This window comes from Lepidochelys kempii, chromosome 2 (assembly GCF_965140285.1).
Source record: "Lepidochelys kempii isolate rLepKem1 chromosome 2, rLepKem1.hap1, whole genome shotgun sequence".
NCBI lineage: Eukaryota > Metazoa > Chordata > Testudines > Cheloniidae > Lepidochelys > Lepidochelys kempii.
The window spans coordinates 159,133,603-159,155,480 of record NC_136381.1 but is presented as its reverse complement, the minus strand read 5'-3'; the positions used below and the strand labels follow the sequence as shown (position 1 = coordinate 159,155,480).

The 21,878-nt window shown below is 40.6% G+C and overlaps 2 protein-coding genes across 5 annotated transcripts in view; both read right to left on the bottom strand.

The window, feature by feature from the left end:
* The window catches only part of FH (fumarate hydratase), a 45,827-nt gene extending 29,946 nt beyond the window's left edge, over positions 1-15,881 (bottom strand). Inside the window, exons 1-3 of one of the 3 annotated variants that reach the window (XM_073332606.1) lie at positions 15,689-15,779; positions 5,933-6,130; positions 5,087-5,221 (exon numbers count right to left, since the gene is read on the bottom strand). In XM_073332606.1, coding sequence (XP_073188707.1) covers positions 5,087-5,125 — 39 coding nt within the window. In that variant the 5' untranslated portion in view covers positions 5,126-5,221; positions 5,933-6,130; positions 15,689-15,779. Of the gene's footprint in view, positions 1-5,086; positions 5,222-5,932; positions 6,134-15,688 lie in introns of all 3 variants that reach the window. The other 2 variants (XM_073332607.2, XM_073332605.2) reach the window with 2 other exon arrangements.
* A 1,667-nt stretch (positions 15,882-17,548) lies between these two features.
* Positions 17,549-21,878, bottom strand: part of SDHA (succinate dehydrogenase complex flavoprotein subunit A) — a 29,141-nt gene continuing 24,811 nt past the window's right edge. The window contains exons 13-15 of one of the 2 annotated variants that reach the window (XM_073332602.1): positions 20,409-20,539; positions 19,608-19,721; positions 17,549-18,634 (exon numbers count right to left, since the gene is read on the bottom strand). In XM_073332602.1, coding sequence (XP_073188703.1) covers positions 18,548-18,634; positions 19,608-19,721; positions 20,409-20,539 — 332 coding nt within the window. In that variant the 3' untranslated portion in view covers positions 17,549-18,547. The other variant, XM_073332604.2, reaches the window with a different exon arrangement.

Here is a 21,878-nt window from a genome sequence, read left to right as displayed (position 1 = left end):
GAACTCCACTCCAGGAGATCTTCACCCCAACCCTACAGGGAGTGCAGCGAACTCCCAGGGAGAGACTTAAGAAGGCCTGAAGGGGTAGGGGCCCCCTGCAAGAAGAAAATAGGGCCTTTGCTGGAACCACCCAGTGCAAGTAACTGGGTATGATTTGGTTCTTCCATTGTCTGGGACACAAACCTCAGGGGACTCCTTTACAGTTCACCTGGGGAATCCCCAGAATTGGAAGATGGATCTGGCTACATATGGGCATAATGACCACTTGTGTTGATTGGTGAAGGACCTGCTCAGCTGATCTTCCTGTGTGTTTTGTTTCCCTAGGAGGTAAGCAGCTTTGAGGTGAACTGAATGGTTACATAGAAGTCCCAAAGGCAAAATGCCTCCTAGAAGAGTTGGTTTGACCATGCCCCTCCTTGCCTATTTATGTAAAACATGGTCGACAAGATGTGTCAGTCAATAATTCCGCCCCCCTCCCCCGGCCCGGGCTACCTGGGGAAGGAAGATGATCAGGCTAAACATATTTCTCTTAACTCCCTGACATTTATGTGAGCCTCTAGGTCTTGAGATGACCAAAGACCCTGAGTCTTCGGGGACCCAGTGTGAGCCCCCTAAGCTAGAGATGATGCATCCATAACTAGGGCTTTGGCAGTGTGGGAAGAAAGGAAATTACCATGCAAACTTTTAGAGAGTCTGTCCACTCATCCAGAGACAACAGTGCTAGCTTCGAACCACTCGAACCACCTGAACAAAGTGGTGACAATTTGGGGCATATACTGATGCAAGCCATGTTTGCAGCATCCCAAGTCACAGTCTGGTATATTGCACTATATAGGTATGTGCTGCCACGTGACCTAACAGCCTGAGGCATTTTCTCACTATTGTGAATGGGAAAGTAGTAGATCTCAAATGGTTTTGAATCTGGTTTGTGGCAAAAAAGCCCTAGACTTCATAGAGCAGTCCTCGACTCCAATTAATTCTATTGTCCGTACAGGCCTCAGTATTGATTTTTCTTGATTCACTAGGAAACCCAGAGCATTGACTGTGGATAGAGCAGTGGATATGCTGGACAGGATCTGAGATTCTGCTAAACGAATCTTACACATGGACACCTAATTTTGGAAGGTGAGCTGCTACCACCACCATGCACTATGTGAATAATTGTGGAACTGCTGCCAGACCGAACGGAAGTACAGTGAACTGATAGTGTTGACCATTTGCCAGGAACCTGGGAAACTTTCATATTGTGATGTGGAAGCAAGCATCCCTCAAGTCGAGGACGGCATGCTAGTCTCCTTGTTTCAGGGAAGGGATAATTGATGCTAGGTTAACCATGAGGAATTTTATTTTCTTCAGGAATTTATTCAACTCTCTTAGATCTAATAAGGGCTTGAGACCTCCTTTTGACTTGGGAATCCAGAAATAATGGGAATAGAAGCTTTCTCCCCTGAAGCCCAACGGTAATTACTGTATGGGCCCTGTCTGAAGAAGAGATTGGACCTCCCACTGAAGAGTAATCTTGTGAGAGTGGACCCTGAAGAGGAGTGTGGAGAAGGTGTGGGGAAGAAAGGCTAAAGGAAATTGGATGGCATACCGCTGTTCCACTATGGGGGGTTAATATGCAGACCCACTGGGACTGATGTTATGTAGGTCCAGGCACTTAGGAAGTGGGACAAGCAACTGGTAAATAAAAAATGGGGAGTAGATGGAAGTGATGACGCTGGTATGTAACCCCATAAAAATGCCTGCTTGAAAGAGGCAGCTGGATGGGATGAACTTATTGATACTTAACAGGAGGGTAGTGGAGGGTGCCTTCTATAACTCCTTCCCTTTTTCTTAGGTGGATTTGGGAACAAGGAGCAAAGCTAAGGGGTTGAAAGGGTTCTTGATAAAAATACTTTTTCGTTGCTGGACTGTAGATTCCAATGGATTTGAATGTTGCCCTGCAATCTTTAAGGCTGTGAAGCCTGTCGTCATTTTTCTCGGAGAACAGAGTAGGACCTTCAAAAGGAACGTCCTATATGGTCTGTTGGACTTCAGCTAGTAGTCCGGAAGACTGTAACCATGAACATCTCTTCACAGCAATGATGCCATGGTTTGAGCCACCGAACCTGCACTATTCAGACTGTCCTGGAAGGCAGTGCAGGTGACCAGTTTACCCTCCTCCAACATTACTGAGAGCTCTTGCTTGAAATCCTCTCGTAATTTGTCCTTGAAATTAGCAATGTTCTCCCAGAGCATGTATGTATCAACTCAGGAGTGCATGCTGGTATGCAATCCTTAGCTGCAGGCCCCCTGAGGAATGAAGTTTGCGGCAAAGCAAGTCAGGCCTTTTTGAGTCCTTACTCTTAGGCATGAAGGCTTGTTGTCCCTGCGTTTCCCACCCATTGGTGGCTGCCATTACAAGAAAAGCTGAAGGGCAAGTGTAAAAATATTCATACCCCTTAGGAGGGAAGGAAGTATCTTCTCTCTCGGCTCATTTTACTGTGGGAGCCAAGGAAGAAGGGGTCTGCCAAAGAGTCTTGACCAGCTTCATTATTGCCTCATTGATTGACAGAGAAACCTTAACTGGGGTGCCAGACACTAGGATGTCCACCAACTTGTGAGAACTCTCACGTACCTCTTCTGCCTGGATGCCAAGCACCAAGGCCACTCTTTTCAGGAAGTCTTGGAGGGCCCTGGGGTCTTCCAGAGGAGATGAATCTCTCACTGAATCAATAGCTTTGTCTGGTGCAAAGACAAGGATGCAACCAGCAACTGGTGGCAACTCCATAATCTATAGTGGAAAAGCTACTCAGAAGGACCTGGTTGGCTGTGAAGTACCGGAAGCTCACGGCGCCTGGTACCCAACTCAGTGTCAGGTATCTGTGAATTATGTTCCCAGTGCCGTTGTGTACAATGACCTCCCCGTGATTGTCAAGATGGTGACGTGAGGTCCTAGGACACTCCAGGGAGCCCAGACCTTGAAGGAGGGTAAGTGCCTACACTTCCAAGTCCGTGAACAAGGAGTCAGAGGCTTCCGAAAATGGAGGATCTGATGCAGACAATACTGGAGCGGGGTATCCTGAACCCGGGGATGGCAGTATTCCCTCTAGACAAAACTGATTTGAGAGGAAATCTAGATAGTGGTACCGGGGGCTCTCAGTGCGGTAAGGGGTGAGCCACAGGAGCAGGAACTGGTTGGATGATTTCCAGTGCTGATGAAACTGGTACCGAGAGGCTAGGCAAGTCTCTTGCGGAAGCATATGCCTCTGGAGTAGATGGGAACGGCATTGACTGTTTGCTCCTTAAATGTCTCTCAGAGGACAGCCTTGATGGACGTGGCACAGGCTCTGGAGGCAGCAAACCCCTCTTATGAGGCGAGGCTTCTGGTGTGGCTCTCTGCCACACACCTGCCTCTAGCTTCAGTACCAAGGTTGATGAACAAGACCCTGAGCCCAAGGAATGTCTGGGTTTCTTCTTCAGTACTGGGAATCAGTATCAACGAGACAAAAATACATCTGCTGGAGCACTCCATACCGACGCTAAAATACTTGAGATGCTCCTCCCATGAGGTGACTCGGCTAGGAGACCAAGAACTGCTTCCATAAGCAAGCACTTAAACCTCGCTGCTCTAGCCTTTTTCAAATGGGGTTTGAAGCCCTTGAAAATGACACTTGTCACTAACGTGGGCTTCACCGAAGCACTTCAGGTGCTTCAGGACGAGGTTTATTGACTGGCATGGGCTTTGAATATGTGCTGCAAGACAAAGCCTGGGAAGTGAGGCATCATTTCAGTATGGAGCCTAGTACTGAAAGAAACAAAACAGTCCCAAAAAACACAAAAACAGAAACCTAACACTAACATACTTGAGAAACTCTTGAACAACTTACAATAATTAACTGCAACTATTTACAACAAGTGAGGGAAGCACTTGAGTTAACAAGTCTGAGATCTCTCAGACAATCCTTACTGGCAGTAAGAAGGAAGTGACTGGGCTCAGTGGTGGCTCTGCCTTCTTATACCAGCATACAGTGGTGTGCAGCTGTCAAGGTTCCTTCCCCACCCTGAACTCTAGGGTACAGATGTGGGGACCTGCATGAAAACCTCCTAAGCTTATTTTTACCAGCTTAGGTTAAAACTTCCCCAAGGTACAAACTATTTTCCTTTTTCCTTTGGACTTTATTGCTGCCACCACCAAACATCTAACAGATACATAACCGGGAAAGAGCCCGCTTGGAAACGTCTTTCCCCCCAAAACCTACACCCCCTTTCCTGGGGAAGGTTTGATAAAAATTCTCACCAATTTGCATAGGTGAACACAGACCCAAACCCTTGGATCTTAAAAACAATGAAAAAGCAATCAGGTTCTTAAAAGAAGAATTTTAATAGAAGTAAAAGAATCACCTTTGTAAAATCAGGATGGTAAATACCTTACAGGGTAATTAGATTCAAAACAGAGAATCCCTCTAGGCAAAACCTTAAGTTACAAAGACACAAAAACAGGAATATCCATTCCATTCAGCACAGCTTATTTTCTCAGCCATCTAAACGAACAGAATCTAATGCATATCTAGCTAGATTACTTACTAAGTTCCATTCCTTTCTGTTCCCAGCAAAAGCATCAACACAGAGAGAGCCTTTGTTTCTCCCCCCGCCTCCAGCTTTGAAAGTATCTTGTCTCCTCATTGGTCATTTTGGTCAGGTGCCAGCCAGGTTATTGTAGCTTCTTAACCCTTTACAGGTGAAAGGGTTTTGCCTCTGGCCAGGAAGGATTTTAAAGGTGTTTACCCTTCCCTTTATATTTATGACAGCAGCAGTGGGGGAACTTGAGCCATCCTGACCAGTACCATTGAGGGGAAAACATCTCTAACACCCGAGCATGAGGAGTGCACACACCTACAGTGGAACAGACATGCACAAACACTCAAAGACGAACAAGACCTTGACATGAGGATTGAGCCTTCCAATCATAACTGAAAGGTACTGTTAACCTTGTATTCCTAACTAGTTCCTAACAAGACTATAAGGAAAACAGACTTATTCTTATGTTTAAATGAGTTTATACTGTAAAAAATAAAAATCAATGTAGATTCAAGTTACTTACTGGCATCCTCTCGCTAACACCACCTATCTTAAAGTTCATTGTAGATCTCACAGTCTGGGCACCGTAATACTTGTCATTTGGGACCTTTAGTTCACCAAAGGTATCATATTCTATTCTAAAAGAGTCTTGACTGGCCTGAGGAGGGAAAAACATACAGGTAAGCAAATTTATTTAGAAAGAAAATAAATACCTAGTAAAACGAAACAAGGTAACCCCATAAATGGGGGTGGGGGGAAATGCTACAGACACACACAGATGGCCATGAAATATTTTTTAACATGGAAACCACTGGGAGGCAATTTTATTAACATTTTTCTTGTTTTGAAGCACTCTTTACTGCACTAGAGAAGAGTCACAAGTGTTAATATGGTTAATCCCATAATTCCATATTGGATCATTGTCAACCAGTAGTAAGTGGTTTGAGAGAGACAAGTCCTCTCCTGCCTTTTGTATGGAATAATTCATCCTTATGAAGCATCCAGTTTCTTTCAGCCAAGAACACATCTGCTTCTTGTCAACAAATTACCAATTCACCTCACAAAGCATAATCACCTGTCTTGTTGGCTTCAATTAAAAAAAGCAGAAAGTACAAAAGTACAAAATCCAGATCTCTGTGTATGTGACATGTATTTAGAGAAAACTCAGACTAAAAAATAGGATTGCTCTGGGACAAGAGGGTCCATTTTTATTGAAGCCCTAAGACAGGCATGTTATTATTGTTAACAATAATAGTTGTACAGTAAGAGGAAAATGTCCATAACAAAGTTTTCATACAACATTCAATGCATATAATATGCTTCTGTTACAATATTTTATGTAGCCAGGAGCAAATACATTTTAGCTGACCTATTTGTATATTGAAGAGTTAAAGTTGTTTTTTTTGTTTTTTTTTAAACGTTCAATTTTGGGGAGATGACCAAAACCATATGGGGTTCCACCAGGTAAAGCAGGGCACAATTTGACTCCTTTGGTTCAGCTAGGAACAGCAGTAATGTTCTCTGAAGGAAGCACCATCCATCCTCTTCAATCAATAATGCCTGACTTCTTCTTTGGCCATAGAGGAGAAAAAGGAATCCTTTATTGAGGAAAATGTAAAAGAAGACTCATGCTTCTTACTTTATGTATAAACTAGTTCCTCTGTTTTCTTTATCTTACTCTAGTTGCCTAGATCATTTACATACATGCTTGATCGATCATCTGCTGAACATTTTCTATATTTAGTCTTACTACAGCCAACGCTTCACTTGGACAGTGACCAAACTCATCCTCTGTATTGATACACATGCCAGGCATGCATATTCAATTCAGCTCTGAAGTATCTCTAACTGGTATTTAGTTCCATAAATACCCAGGTATGCTATTTGGGCACCTAATTGAAGCAGCCAAATTTGAAACTTTATCCCCACGAGAAAATTGATGGAAATGAATATAGATCTAATACTGAAACCACCACTATACCAACAGCTAGTCACCAGAAACAGATATACTCAAAGATGTAAAGTCATTTAAACTAAATGACCTTTTAGATAAATAAAGAACTGCAAGTTCCACTGGGGCAGAACCTATTTCTCAAAACTTGCAAAGTTCCAGTGTCAACAATGGGGAAAGTTAAAATTAACAACTAAGACTGACCACAACCAACAGGCCACTGACCTATGAACCATCACTGAGATCAGATGCACATTTCACAAATAAAAATATGTTTTTTATGAAATCATAACTGAAGGAGCAAGTTCTTTGACTTAAGTGTCATCCAGTGTTTAACTCTATCATTTTTGACAAACAGCCTTCAACAATTCAAAGACTAATTTTATCATGTGTTCCAAAATATAAGTATCATCATAACCAGACTATTGGTCTATCAAGTCAGTACCCCATATATCCAGCAGATGCTTCAGACAGGCAAAACGCCCCATTTTGCACACTCATTTATGCAAATCTGTAAGAGGTGGGGTACAGAATTTCTTCCTGAGTTAATCTGGATTAACCTAATGTTTGTATAACTACAAATGGTATCACCTAAAGCAATGTAAATGTTTTTAAGAAGTCCACTGTGTGACTGCAACCTGTCTCAGTGAATTTCACAGGCTACATACACATGGTGTATAAAACATATTTATATATATTTCATTCATTCAGTATTTAGTTTATCCTTCTGCATGCTACTATTTAGAACTTCAGGTCCTGATCCCACTCCCAACTATATCTTTTCTGACAGTTCTTCAGTGGCATAAGGGAGCCAAACAGCCTTCTGTGTTAGGGTATAACAAAAGCATGGCTGGGGTGATTTGTTTCAGGATGGATAAAAATTAATTACCGTATATACTCGTTCATTAGCCCGTTCGTTTATAAGCCGACCCCCCAAGATGGATAGATAAAAATAATAAAAACTGTATGACCCTTTCATAAACCGACCCTATATTTCAGCGGTTGGCAAACTTTGGCTCCTGGCCTGTCAGGGTAAGCTGCTGGCAGGTCAGGATGTTTTGTTTACATGGAGCGTCTGCAGACATGGAGCCGCCTGCAGGTGCTCCAGGTAAACAAAATGACAATGTATTAGATATTCAATTCAATGATTTCATAGAGTTTAAAATCATCAAATTTTGATGTAGACCCGTTTATAAGCTGACCCCCGCTCTTTGATGCGTCACTTTTTTACCAAAAATATTCGGTTTATGAACGAGTAGATTCGGTAACTTTTAAAAAAATTAGAAATGCTATTTTTATTTATTTAAATAAATTAAATACGTTATTAAAAATAAACCTATTTGAAACTAAATTTGAAATTATGACCAACATATATTAAGGTTTAAACTTACTATATTAAAATCAATTAAATAAAAATATTCAAGCAGTACATTTGCTGTCAAGTATTAAAGAATATCAAATCAACAAACTGGTGGAAGTCACTGGCTAAGCATGTAAAACCAGAGTTTGCTGAAATGCTAAACCAGCTTTTGACAGCAAATAGCCTCCTCTGCAGGTAAAGACAGAATACTCTCTTCATTTCTGTTTATTCAGCTAGTTTAGTTCAATTACTAGTTCATTCAAAATTGAGAAACTAATGGGGAGTTGAAAAAGCAGAAAAACTGCTTTCCTCTTCCAATCTATGAATAAAAATGAGGTGTGAAAGAATGTGATCTACTACTTCTAAAATCCTGAAGGACACGATGCACAGGAAAAAAAAATCAACTGACTACGTTAATACTTCATATGTTTAATAAATCAGTTAATTTTAAATGTAAGACATGTTTTGATAAGAATAAGTGTTTATACATCCAGCACATTTAAGGTAGTTTTAGTTAACTACCAACGCATTTTTTTGAATACTGTTTGTGTATTCTTAATTGATTTCCAATTTCCATCCAAATGCAGCTTTACACAAATCACAAGAAAAATAATCTAGTAAATAAGAAATGAATCATTCAGCATTTTCTAAGATAATACAAATATAAAAATTAAGAATCTGAATACACGTGTGAAGCTATATAATTACTTATCTAAAAGTGTCTTAATTCCTTTAAGAAAAATAACTAAAAAGTGCAAACATAAAACAAGATTAAAATCCATTATTTAAAACAAGATTTTTTGCTTGCTGATTTAGGCCTTGTCTGATCTACAAAATTAAGTTGATTGAAGTTAGGTCAATGTACAGGCACCACAGTAATTACTGCAGTGGTTCATGTTCACACTATGCCACCTTAACTGTGTGGGGCATTGTGAGGCACTGACAGCTGTAGCCCCTTCCCACCCCACACAGGGATCCCAGACCACAGGAGATGTAAGAAACACAGTGTCTACACAGACATCTGCGTCACCCTAATCACATTGATTTAAGCAGGGTGGATAAAAATAATTGATTTAAAAAAAGAATTTTTTTCACTTAAATCAGATTTTTTGATAAAATGCTTTTTGAGGAAAAAACCGATCTAAAAATAGTTTAAATTAAGATACATTATACAGTAGCTCAAAGATATCTCATCATGGAATAGGGGATATAAATTCTAATTCTATAGTATGAGGCAATATATTCATGTCATGTTTAAGAAAAGTTTTGTAAATGAGTTCCAATAGTACATGGATTAGGGACCCAATCTTATGGGGTTCCAGGGGCTTCTGTATAGATTATTTAGGTTAATCTTTCTATCTAATCTGTGTACACAAAGTGAATCCCTTACCTCTCTAAAAGTGCAAAGTTTCAAAAAGTTCAATGAACAGAAGATTGTTGGGGGCGGAATAGATCTGGACAAGGAGAAGAAGTCTGGAGATAAATGTGAGAAGGGAAGGACAGGCAGTAGAAACAAAAGTGAAACTGTTTCAGCAGCATATTCCAGAAGTCTTGAGGTCTTTCTGAGTGTAGCCTTCATTGATTTGAGATCTACCATACCATTCTCTCACTAGAAGGGAAAATCTATAATCGCAGCGGCCATAAGAGAGACCCAGTTTGGGAATATTTTAATGAAGTTCCTCTTCCAGTGGGTAAAACAGGCATGAGTGCAAAATACAAACAGCGCAACAAAGAAATGCAAAGCCCAGTTGCCTGAATGAAACAACATCATGAGAAGTATTCCTTCTCAGGAGGAAGCTGCGTTGAAGATGATGAAAGGAACACGTCTGAACATGCAGGATCTTCAGGTTGGTCTTTTTTTTTTATTTCATACTTCTTTTTTAAGCACGGCCTGTCTTCCTTCTGGACTATTCTTGAATTCTCATGTTTGAGCAAAACATATAGTAGTTACTCTATAGTACTATCATTATAGATGCAGTTGTGATAAAAATAAATAACTGAAATAGGCAGAGCTTCCTTTTACAATTTCACCTTTAAAGTAGTACTGAGTGTCAGTGAATGCAATGAGTAATACTAAATGAGCAGTATGGTAAGAATTAAATAACTGCATTGACCTATTTTGATTAAGAGAATCCATCCTCAACATATAGGATTCTGAAGACTATCCACCTTCAAGGTCACCATCATTTTCTATAGTTTCAGAGTTAAATGCCAATGACAGTGTTTCAGCCACATCATGTATGTCACATAGCCACAGTATATCACCTGTAGCAAAAAGAAAAAAAAATCTCCATCATCTAGAAACAACCATAGATAAGTCTGTGATAAGAACCAGGAGATTACAAAAAGAGGTAACTGATGAAAGAATTGCTCAGTTAGTTTATGCAACAAACTCTCTTTTCCATATGATCGAGAACCCACACTTCACTAACATGGTTCAGTCAGTAAGACCAGGATACAGTCCACCCAACAGTGCCTGTGACATCTGCTAATTGCTGGATAAGTGTAAGAAAGAGAAATTGAGCAGTGTGCAAAAGGTCTAGAGGGTGAAATTGTTAACCTGAGTCTTGATGGGTGGAGCAATGTCCACAACGATCCTGTTGTATGTGCTTGTGTAACAACAAAAGGAGGGAATGTCTTTCTTACAGAAAGAATCGATACATCAGGAAATGCACACACAGCAGAATACTTACAAGAAGTAGCAGTAAAAGCTAACACAAACTGAAAAAAAATTCAAATGTCTAGTACGCAGCTTGGTCACAGACAATGCTGCAAATGTATCCAAGATGAGAAGAAATTATTTAGAAGAGAGTCCCAGTCTAATAATATATGGTTACAGTGCTCATTTGATGCACCTCCTAGCCAAAGACTTCAGTGTTCCAGAAAGAAGGGCTAAGGTTGATGCTGAAATTGCAAAATACTTCTGTAACAACCACTTTGTAGCAGCTGCTCTGAAAAAAGTGGGAGGAACCAAGCTAACTCTCCCACAAGACGTGCGACGGAACTCAGTAGTGGACTGTTTTGAGCACTATAGCAAGATATGGCCTAATCTGATGACACTTTGTGAACAAAATCGTGAAAAAATAGATGGCACTGTCACAGCCAAAGTTCTCAACACTGGGCTTAAGAGAAACGTCGAACACATGCTGAGTACCCTGAAGCCTATTTCTGTAGCCTTGAACAAAATGCAGGGAAATAGCTGTTTTATTGCCGACGCCATTGAAATTTGGAAGGAACAGAGTGAGATCTTAAAAAGAGAAATATGCAATGACGGAGTTAAATTACAAGCATTACAAAAAAGAATGGGACGAGTACTATCTCTAGCTCATTTTCTTGCAAATATTCTCAATACTTGGTACCAGGGTCAAACCTTAACTGCTGAAAAAGAGGAGTTGACTATGACAGGAACATCCAGCAATTATCCCTCCATCATGCCAACTATAATAAACTTCAGAGCTAAGGGTGAACCATTCAAGAAATATATGTTTGCTGATGATGTTTTAAAGAAAGTCACACCAGTGAACTGGTGGAAGTCACTTAAGCACTTGGATTCAGAGACTGAAGTGATAATCTCACTTTTAACAGCAGTAGCTTCTTCTGCTGTGGTAGAAAGAATATTTTCTTCCTTTGGACTAATTCATTCCAAATGGAGAAATTGTTTGAGACCTGAAACAGCAGGAAAGCTTGTTTTTCTTTTCCAGATTATGAACAAACAGGAAAATGCAAGTGAAGATGACTGAGTTAGCTGCAGAAGCCAATATTTTAAGTTTCTCATGTTGACCTGGCTGACAGTCCATTTTTAAAAAAAAAATATTTCATTTAAAATTGTTTTTAACTAAAATAGTTAACAAAAACCTGATTTTAAAAAACTTGAATGTTTAACTAAATTCAAAAATTCATATGCTTGTTTTGTTAAAATATTATATGTTTGCTGTTGAAAAACAATCCAGAATACATAACGTTGTTGTTTTAGTTAGTTAAAACAATTTAAGTGTCTGTCTGGTGATGTTCTCCTCCTAATACAGCATGGCAAGAAAATCCTCCAAATATTAATGATTAACCTGTTGAATTGGAGATAGTTCACCTCCCAATTACTTCATAAATATCTGCTTCAATTACCTTTGGTAAATGAAATAACCAATCATTCATTTTCTGATATAGCTGTAAAACTAACCTGAAAAGTTTTCAAAATAAATCACTTTAAAATGTACAGTGTGTATCTTCTAAAAATGAAACATACATCTTGTGAAGTTGTGAAGAATATGTATTAAGATTATAACAACCAAAAAGAATGCACTTTTATGTAGAAATCCATGATTAAATCAAATCCACACTGGATCTAAGAGCTACACCTCTTGCAGTGGTGGAGTTATTAGGTCAGTGTAGTGGGTGACTTACATCGGTGGGAGCAACGTTGTAGTGTAGACACTTAGAGTTAGGTAGATGTAAGATGCTTGTACTTAACTCTGTAGTGTAGACCAAGCCTTGCTCAGGATTAAAATCAGTCCTACTCCAGCTTTTCTGTGTCACGGAGGTTTAAACCTGCTGCGTTAAGCCTCCTACAAGGCACAGCTCAGAACTGACATTCTCTACCCTATAGAATAAAGCCCAGCTTGTCAAAGTCCTACTCGCATGTCCTCTGGCCAAAAACACAGTTCAGAGCTTAAGTAATCTAAGTAAACATAACTGTACCTCTAGCTCTTAGCTAGTGACTAACTATTTTGATGTTAAAACTTATTGCACCATAATGCAATGGAGAACTCAAAAGGGTAGGACAATCGCAATAATGCCTACTGTGAAAAATTCTATTCGTTTCAACAAGCAGCAGTTTTTAGAAAGATTTCTTTCAACCTCATTTCATTTATGCTGCATTTGTGCAGCAAAGCACAATAAAAAAACTGCTCTTCTGACACAGAAAAGGTTTCAAAGTTTTAGTTTTATTTGTTGCTTACATTATAACTATCAGGTTGCAACTTTTGAAAGTCTGGAAACCAGAAAGGTATATTTTGTAGCACTCAACTGAGGAGAGAAGGAATGCTGCATTTCCTGCCTCAGTTTAAAATATATCACTTTAAATGATGTGCAGTTTAGCTCTATGGTAGCAAAACAGCAGAAAGTCATGGCAGGGTGTAGGTATATTGGTGTACATGTCTTCTGACACCAGGAAAAGTGCACATCTCGAAGTGGTTTGTATCTGCTCTTTGATTTTTCATTCCTCCCTTCCCATCCCCCCCCCCCCCCCCCCCAAAAAAAAACTTTACAAAGTGCAGTTTGTTTGCAATGTATCCTTCCAGCGTAAGAAGTAGCTCCCAATAATGAAAAAAATAGGGAACCATTATATACACCTTTTCTCTTCTGTCCTAAATCACAGGTGACAGTTTGGAGAATTAAAGAATATTTAAATGTCATTAGCTCCACTTATGCCCCTGAAGATTTTTCCATACTTTCTTTTGTGAATTAAGTTAGCAAAGGTGATTTATGAGAAGTTATCCATCTTTGATACAACTTGTTTGAGAGTTTAAAGACATTTTCTGCTCCTTAAGTTTTACTTCACATCTTTATGATTTTGCAGTGTAAGGAAGGAATCAAGAACTGGATGATTATTACTATCTTCAGGTGACTAAACAAAGTGCTTCTTGTGAAAACCCTTCAGTTATGATTGAAGAAGTGTGCTCTTTCAGAAGACCTTTGCTACAAGAAATGTTTGGGTAAAAAACAAACCAAAACAAAGGTTTCAGAGTGATTGCAGTGTTAGTCTGTATCAGCAAAAACAACAAAGCTTTCCATTCACACTCAGAAGGCTGTTTGAGCTCCTCCTCCACTTTTACTTTTTGTGAGGAAGTTATTTTGTAACTTCCTGCTTAGTTATCAGAAAATTAAACGACATCCAAACTCTTAGATTTTACTGTATTCTCATTAACATAGTTTTACCCTCTACCAAAAAGGGTCAGCGAGCTATATGGGTTTTCACAGTACTTCCATTCCTCAGGCAGCTAGGCAGCAAAAAACAAAGGAGAAAAAGTAGTTTTGGGAAAGGCAGAAGTGAATATTGATTACAGAACTAACTGGTTTTTCAGCTAAAACCTGTATGTGTTTTGGGTTTTTTTTTTAGTTACTTCAAACCAGAGGTTATGACAAACAGTCTATTTTAACTACACTAGTCCTTTTTTGCTCTTACCCAAGAACGAACACAGGAACAGGGATAAACTTAAGTTTTAAATTGAGGGATGAGGTCCCAGGCATACCCTGTTGTGAGCTGGAGCACAGATGTGACAACAGTAAGGTCCAATCAGAATGGAGCTTTGGACAACTGGTGTCTCCCACTCACTGTTTAATAAGAGTTTAAATATTGTCAGTCAACTATATCATGAATGACATTAAAAGCTTGTCTTACAGTACAAGTCATATGTTTGTCTGGCACAGCTCAGGGGATGCATATTACTTATTAGATCTTATTAACTCAAAAAAAAACATGCTAGGAAAATATGGAGGGATACACAAACAAAATTATCAGAGTGATAATAGGCCAGTGGTTTATTAGTTACATGTCTGTTTGTTTTAAGTTAAAGATTAAATTCCAGTTCCCCCACAGTCCAGAATATTGTCATTTGGTTTGTTAATTTGGAAGTTTGGTCCTTTGTACTCCATTAGACCATAAAAACACAGAATCAACATTTTAAAAAGCCTGTTTTAGGAAAAATGTCCTATCCTAACTCCCCACTTTTTCCTGGAAGCTTTTGACAATTTTATGAAGATCTGGAAAGTGACATTACAGGAAGCTGAAACCGGAGGTGCAGGAGAGAATTCTAATGGACAGGTTTACAAACCCGTTTTCACTGTATTTTCTACTGAATGCATCCAATGAAGTGAGCTGTAGCTCAGGAAAGCTTATGCTCAAATAAATTGGTTAGTCTCTAAGGTGCCACAAGTACTCCTTTTCTTTTTGCGAATACAAACTAACACGGCTGCTACTCTGAAACCCGGATTTGCACAGTTTGTGTGTTTTTAGACTGCAGCATAGCCCTCATTTACTGCAACCGACTGTGCACAGACTATCAGCTTGGGGTGAGCATTGCAGTTCAAAGGGTTTTCAGTGGCCGAGGGTGCCCCATCCCCAGGAAGAGCTACTAAAGACATGAGCGCATTTTCCATCCACGCCTATCTTCACGGCGACCTGCTTCTCCCAGCCATGTCCCGGGGCCAGATGAAAGGGCCGGAGCCAGCAACAGCGGTGCAAGACCTATGCGCGCACCAGGCCCACCCAGCCGAGCTATTTCGGGTCCCGCGTCCTGCTCGGCGGTGATGGGACGCGGGCGCGGCTCGGGCCGCCCACCACCGTGGGGTCCCGGCGCTTCAGGGCGAGGCTCCGCCAGCGGCAGCCGAGCTCTCCCAAGCCCGGTGTGTCGGACCCGGCGGGACTCGAGCTCAGCGGGGGTGGGGGGGGTTAATAGGCCCAGGGTCAAACTCGGGTCCCCCAGACCCGCCCCGCGCCGTAGCCCAATGCTGGGGGGGGGGCTGCCCTCATCTCGACACCCGCACAGCCCGGAGGCGAGGGGCGGCTGGGGGCAGCAATTAGAATCATAGAATATCAGGGTTGGAAGGGACCTCAGGAGGTCATCTAGCCCAACCCCCTGCTCAAAGCAGGACCAATCCCCAATTTTTGCCCCAGATCCCTAAATGGCCCCCTCAAGGATTGAACTCACAACCCTGGGTTTAGCAGGCCAATGCTCAAACCACTGAGCTATCCCTCCCCCCCATTAGAGGTCACCGCCCCTCCCCCCTGTGCCCGGCGCGAGACCCGGACACGTCCTCACCATCCCGGCGGCGCAAGGCGGCAGCATCCGCTGCTGAGGCTGGCACAGGAGAGCGGCGCGCGGCGGCAGCTGGAGCGCGAGGAGCCCCCGCGCGCTGCCTAGGCGCTGAAGGGGCCGGAGTGAGCGGTACATGGCGAGCGGGAGCACGGAAGCCGTGACACGGGGGCCGGAAAAGGGGCGGGGCACAGCTACGTTCTGACAGCGAGTGCCCTGGGAAAGGAAGGCCCGCCTCTACGCGGACCAATCAACAGCTGGGAGCGGGCACCAGGAGGCGGGCTCAACCACGCGGAAGCCAATTGCCAAGCTGCGACAAGGGCAACAACGGGTGGGGCCGGTGCCAATTCCCCCCTTCTCTGCGGCAGCTCTTGGAGGGCTACTACGCATGTCTGAGGAAAGCTGAGCATGCGCAGCGCTCGCGACAGGCGTGTGGGAGTGGCGCGTGGGCGTTGTGCGCGGGCCGGGGCAGGGCGCCGGGGACCGAGCGCTTGACGATACCCCTGGGTGATGAGGCTCCGAGGAACGGGACTCTTTCGCCTCATTAAATAATGGCGCCTCCGCGCAGGCCACCCCTGAGCAGCGCCGGGGCCTGTTGAGGCGGGTCGCGGTGAGGTGACGCCCGCCGCCCTTACAACGGTCACCAGGGCTCCGCTTGGGGCCTCGGGCCGGTCGCAGCTGCCGCCGCCGCCTGGCTCTGCCGGACACAGCCCTGCGTTGGTGCCGGGACCGCCAGGGCTGGATCGCAACTTCGCGCTTTCTCTCCCATGAAGACACCGCGTCCCATGGCCAACGAGCGCTACTGAGGATTAATTTTAAGGCGCTCAGAGAACTAACGATAAATCCTTTCTTGATCCTTTGACCACCTCCACCATCTCCTGCCTCATCCCGGTAACGCACCTAGAAGAAGCTGTCTTTCTTCTCAGTCGTGCCTTGTCGTATACATGGCCTTGCTTTATTGACATTTGTTTTTACCCGGGGTGTACTTGCCCCTTCCTTTTAACATTAATCTCATTTCATGACCACTCATTAAATCTTAGTCCTGTCAATACACAGACCCGCTGCCAACGTGTCCATGTGCACAGATAACCTAGTAACTCAAGATAGTTCATTTCATGAGCTGCAATGAGAAGCGAAGTACATCTGACTAGACAGCATGTCAGCCACAGTAAGGGAACCAGTGAGAGCTAGACAACAGGCAAAAACTATATTAAGTAGAAAAAAAAATCTGTCTCATGTTTAAGATTGGGCTTTGAGTAAAGGACAGTTAACCTCTGCAAGTGAAAGAAGGCTTTGGTCCTTCCTTTTTCTTAAAAGTTTTTAAGTTATGATGAATCATCCCTTCTTTCAAGCAACATATTTCCATGTTGATCATAGTAAAAATCAATTTAAAAAAATGGAAGTGCTTGTAACACATGATACTAGAATAATTTGATATGTACTGATAAGGACAGATGGCTGAATATAAATTAAGAGGAGGCAGGGCTCCAGGGTTTACCAAGTTCTCAGTTGTAGCAAAAATTTTGCTAATATTCCTGAAAATAATCTATTTCATATAACTTAACTGTTTAGCGGGTGGGGATCAGGGCAGTCTGAGCCTGAGTGGTGGGGCTCCAACTAGTCCCTTTATCCCCACCTCCCAGATGTGCACAGCCCTCCTGCATGAGCCCCACCCACCGCAGGCTGACAGCCAGAGCTCTTACAAAAAGCACACAGTTCGTCCCACCCTTGAGAGGACCACCCCATAGTTTTGAAAACTGCTGATCAAGAGTAAAGGAGTGTTTCATAACTCAATTTTAAAGGATTACATATACTGCACTGCAGTCCTTTTGTCAGTAAACAGAAAAGAAATTCTTCATGCAAATACAGAATACATAACAGTATTTAATTACAATATTCATGTTTGTCATCCCCATCCAGATTAGCAGACAAGATGTTTTTGTGTACTAAGGAAATTCTGTAGTGTATGTTTTTCATTTTATATTGTTAACATAAAGCATGGTATATGTTTTGTAGCAACGTTAAGCTATGAAGAACCCTGTTCTATAAATCTTATCCTTTGTTTATTTCTTGGTAGGGAGGAAGCAAAAAGTCCTTTTCTAGGGAATTCAGTCTAATTTATCCATCCTCATAGATATATACCCCATAGGAATATTCCATAAATCTTTAATTTTTCCAGTGGTTTTGACTTGACTAAGAATATGTTCAGCTTATTATTCAGTCTACCTCTGAGTGGAGAATATTTGCTCAAAGGAAACAATTTGCACTGTAGTAAAATAATCAGGTTTCTTCAAATAAATAAAAATAAAAAAGCCCTATTGTGCACTAATCAAGCAGAATAGATGCTTTAAATCATAGGTTTAGAAATTCAAAGTTACAGTTCCCACAACTATAACAAATAAATAATGTGTAACAGGGCAAAGTTACTGTCCTAGAAGCTGAACTTTAAATCTCAACCCAATCATGAAATGCAAGTCTCAAGCAGCACATTACAGTAGCCCCTTTTTTTAAATAAATTTTATGCATTTATTTTGATGTGCAGAGCTCCAGAGGTTAAAAAAACTATAAAAAGTAGGCAGGGCTGTTTTAGATTTTATTTTGGCATTAGTTCTGTATGTTCACTTCAAATGTTTTGACAGAGGGATGAAAGAGTATCAGCGTACAGCTTTGTGCACTTTGGTTTAATGGGATATCCTAGCCACCGAGCAGAGTATGAGTGAGAAATCTCTAGACAGCATTCTTCAATCATCACTAACATAACAGTAGCTTTCTGAATAAGAGAACACTTAATATGTTCACGTATACCAGCAAGCTTTGGCAGACATATACATAATTACATAAGCTGATTTACATAGCTAACCATCATTAGTAGGAACGAATAGCGGGTGGAACTGTTGCACAGTCTTCTTCATTTAAAGTTTTGTCAATTACAGGTCTGTATCTCAAAGTAACCTACAAATATAAGAAAGTGTCTTAATTAAGGCAAAGCAAACCACTGCATCAAATCCAGAAGATAACATGAAAAATATTCATAATTACTGCTAAATCCCAATAATGAAAAAGAATTGGAACTGCCCTAATATAAAAAAAAATAGAATTGGTCAAAAATTGCCAGTATTGTGGAAAGTTTAGAAAACAAATTTCTACAGTTTCTCAAAAAACATTTTTTTGACAAACAAAACTTTAGTTTTTCCATTTCTTGTACTGCATCAAAACTAGAAAATTGACTAAAAAGGAAAAAAAAACTTGCAAAAAAGAGTTTAGTGAAAAAGCAATGTTTTAAAATCAAAGTGTTTCAAATAAAATAAAAAATAAAACTTTGAGCAGCTCTAATAAGCAAGATTTATTTCTAGTTCCCTTCTTACCTCCAGAGCCAGCAGGGTCTTGGAGCATTTGGAGGCACAGTGTCTTTGGGGGAAGAGTGCCTCATGTCACTCAACAATAACCCTTCTGGCCAACTAAAGAGGTTAATCACTTGGAGGGGGAGGTGATCCTCAGTATTTCACATTGGAGGGATACTGTAGATCATCTCAGGAGGGAGTTTGTAAGACCACAGATTTTTATTACATTTCTTTTTGACTCCATAAATGATTTATGCTAAGCATCAAAACATGTATTACCAGTGCGTAATGATAAGAACTTTGAACTAGTCTGTTCTAAGCTGAAAAACTATTCCAATTCCTACTCCAAGTGCAAAGTCAATTGCTAAAAAGCAATTCAGTGATGGTCACCAGGAATGGCTCTTGTACCATCTTGTACATTTAGTTCTTCATATACTCAAAGCAGAAGTGTTGTAATTTAGAAAAACTGAATGTGGTACTTTATGGAGAAACTTCAACTCATTTCCACTGCAATCATGCAATTTCCACCCCACTGACAGCAACAGGATGGGACAAAAACCCCTCCAAGCCCAGAGCCAACATACCTTCCCAGTTTTGACATCCACATAAGAAAGGGTGTGTTTTCTCCAATGCTCTTCAAATGGTCTTTTCTGTTGCCCTTGGATTGGCTTGGAAAAATCATATTCATCTACTCTTACCTAAGCAGTAAAAAGAAAGTATCATGCTGTAGACCAGAAATTGCAGTTTGCAAATGCATTTAATAATATCCTTCAAGATTAGGTCTCTTCCGATTATAATGCATTTTACCAAGTGTAGGCTAATATTAAGCTGTTTTACTAAATTTTATGTCAGTTCCTGCTTTTATTTTAAAATCATTTCCAGAGTTTCAGCAAGTTAAGTAGGATTGTGGAAGTTTGTGGAAATTCTAGAGAGTGATGTCTGCATATAATGCTTAACGGTTTTCAATCCTTTTTATGTATCCAGTGACCAAATCATTACTGTTCTTATCTTCTTTATCAGTACTTCAACAGTAAGATTCAATAGGACTGACTAGGAGCTGTGCTTTCATCACATCAATACCCAGCTGACTCTGGTTACTGGATCAAGGGGTGTGAAAGGGTCATTTGGATTTACTCATAATTCAGACCACAAACTAGTATCACAAGCTTTAAGCCAACATTAGGAACACTTAAAAATAAACAAACACTCTCTTAAATAAGAGTCTAATTTATGTGACTTTTAGGAATAAACAATGCACACTGACAAAAAAATCACTCCCCCAAACTCAAGTACAATTGATCAAGACCAAGAGATATTTGTTTGTTGAGAAAAGTTGGTCCCATGTATGAAAAACATATTTATGAAGTTATAAAGTACATAAGCACCTTGTAGTCTTCTCTGGCATGAGCACCACGAGATTCTTTCCGAGCCTCAGCACCATAAATAGTTTGCATAGCACACAGCATCAAATTTTGCAGTTCCAAGGTCTCCACTAAGTCAGTATTCCACACAATACCTAACAAGATATTACACTAATTTGAAAAATATTCTAGCAACAATTGTAAGAACTTCAGCTCAATTTTTCTTTTTGTTGGTACTTAGGAAACAGAGCACTGTAGTCACAGTGCAAGCTTCACTATGCAATTATCAGCACATCTCAGTCACAGCCTGCAAAGCTCTCTCTTCCAGTATTGCATCTTTCATAAACTGACAATCCTGCTTAACTGTGCAAAAGTATATAGGGGCTTTGAGATATGTGCCTGTGACTACTAGAGACAATTGTGAGACCAAACTCAATTACCTCTGAGTCAAAAAGACATACTATTCAAGACTGAGTGTACCAAAAACAAGGTAGAATCTTGCACGCTATGTGTCAAAACACAGTTCTGTCCTCACACTCAAGCAGTTTGTTTCAGATCACAAGATTTGGCTGCAAAATTAATTAAGGTCATTTTTAAAAAAAATCCTTGGGGGTAGCTGGGCAAAAGAGCTTTTCCAGCAGAATTTTACTGGTATCCTCTATCCATCCTGTATCCATCCTCTCTTTAGGATACTGTACAATCCAATTGCAGGGATCACAGATGCACTGGCATCATGCCACTCATCCCTAGGTTCTAAGTTCTACATCAGGCTTTTCCTCTTCTTGGTGTTTGGCAAGCACTACAGCCTGTAAGAGGGCCACTTCCGAATATTCAGTTTAAGGCACATCTCTAAAAGCAGCTACAGAAAGAGACAAATTGCAGAAAAGGGGGAAAAAAAGAATTTACAGATGATTATGTCTTGTCATTTTATTTAATAAACTCATCCTATTTGTTTTAAAAAGAAAAAGGTTAAATCCTCAGAGAGTTCAGCAAAACTGGATTTGTGTGTGCAATGTCTGTTTTTAAAATACATATATACCTGAACATTGTTATAAGAACAGGTTGATATTACACTTGCATGAAAAAACCCCGTTTTCACGATTTATTTATAATAAATTGAGAAGACTCCAATAGCTTTCTGTGTATTTGAGGTAAAAAATGGTACACAAGTCCCCTGGGAGGTAATGGTATTTTCTGTAGTCAAATTTGAAAAGTGTTAGCTCGCCTACACAAAGTAGAAAACAAAAATCTCACATTCATGAACACCTGACTTTCTAATCTACACACACATTCTTTAAAACATTTAAACGAAATCTCTTTAAAATGTTTCATGCAAATTCACAATGGTCAAGACAACCAAATAATGCTTTGAAACTGTGGCTCAAGCTAATTAATTTTTATACCTAATTCTTTTTAGCTGAAAATACCTTTCAACGTAGAACTACACACACACACAGTCTCAACACTTGGAAAATAAGTACACCCACAGGTAAC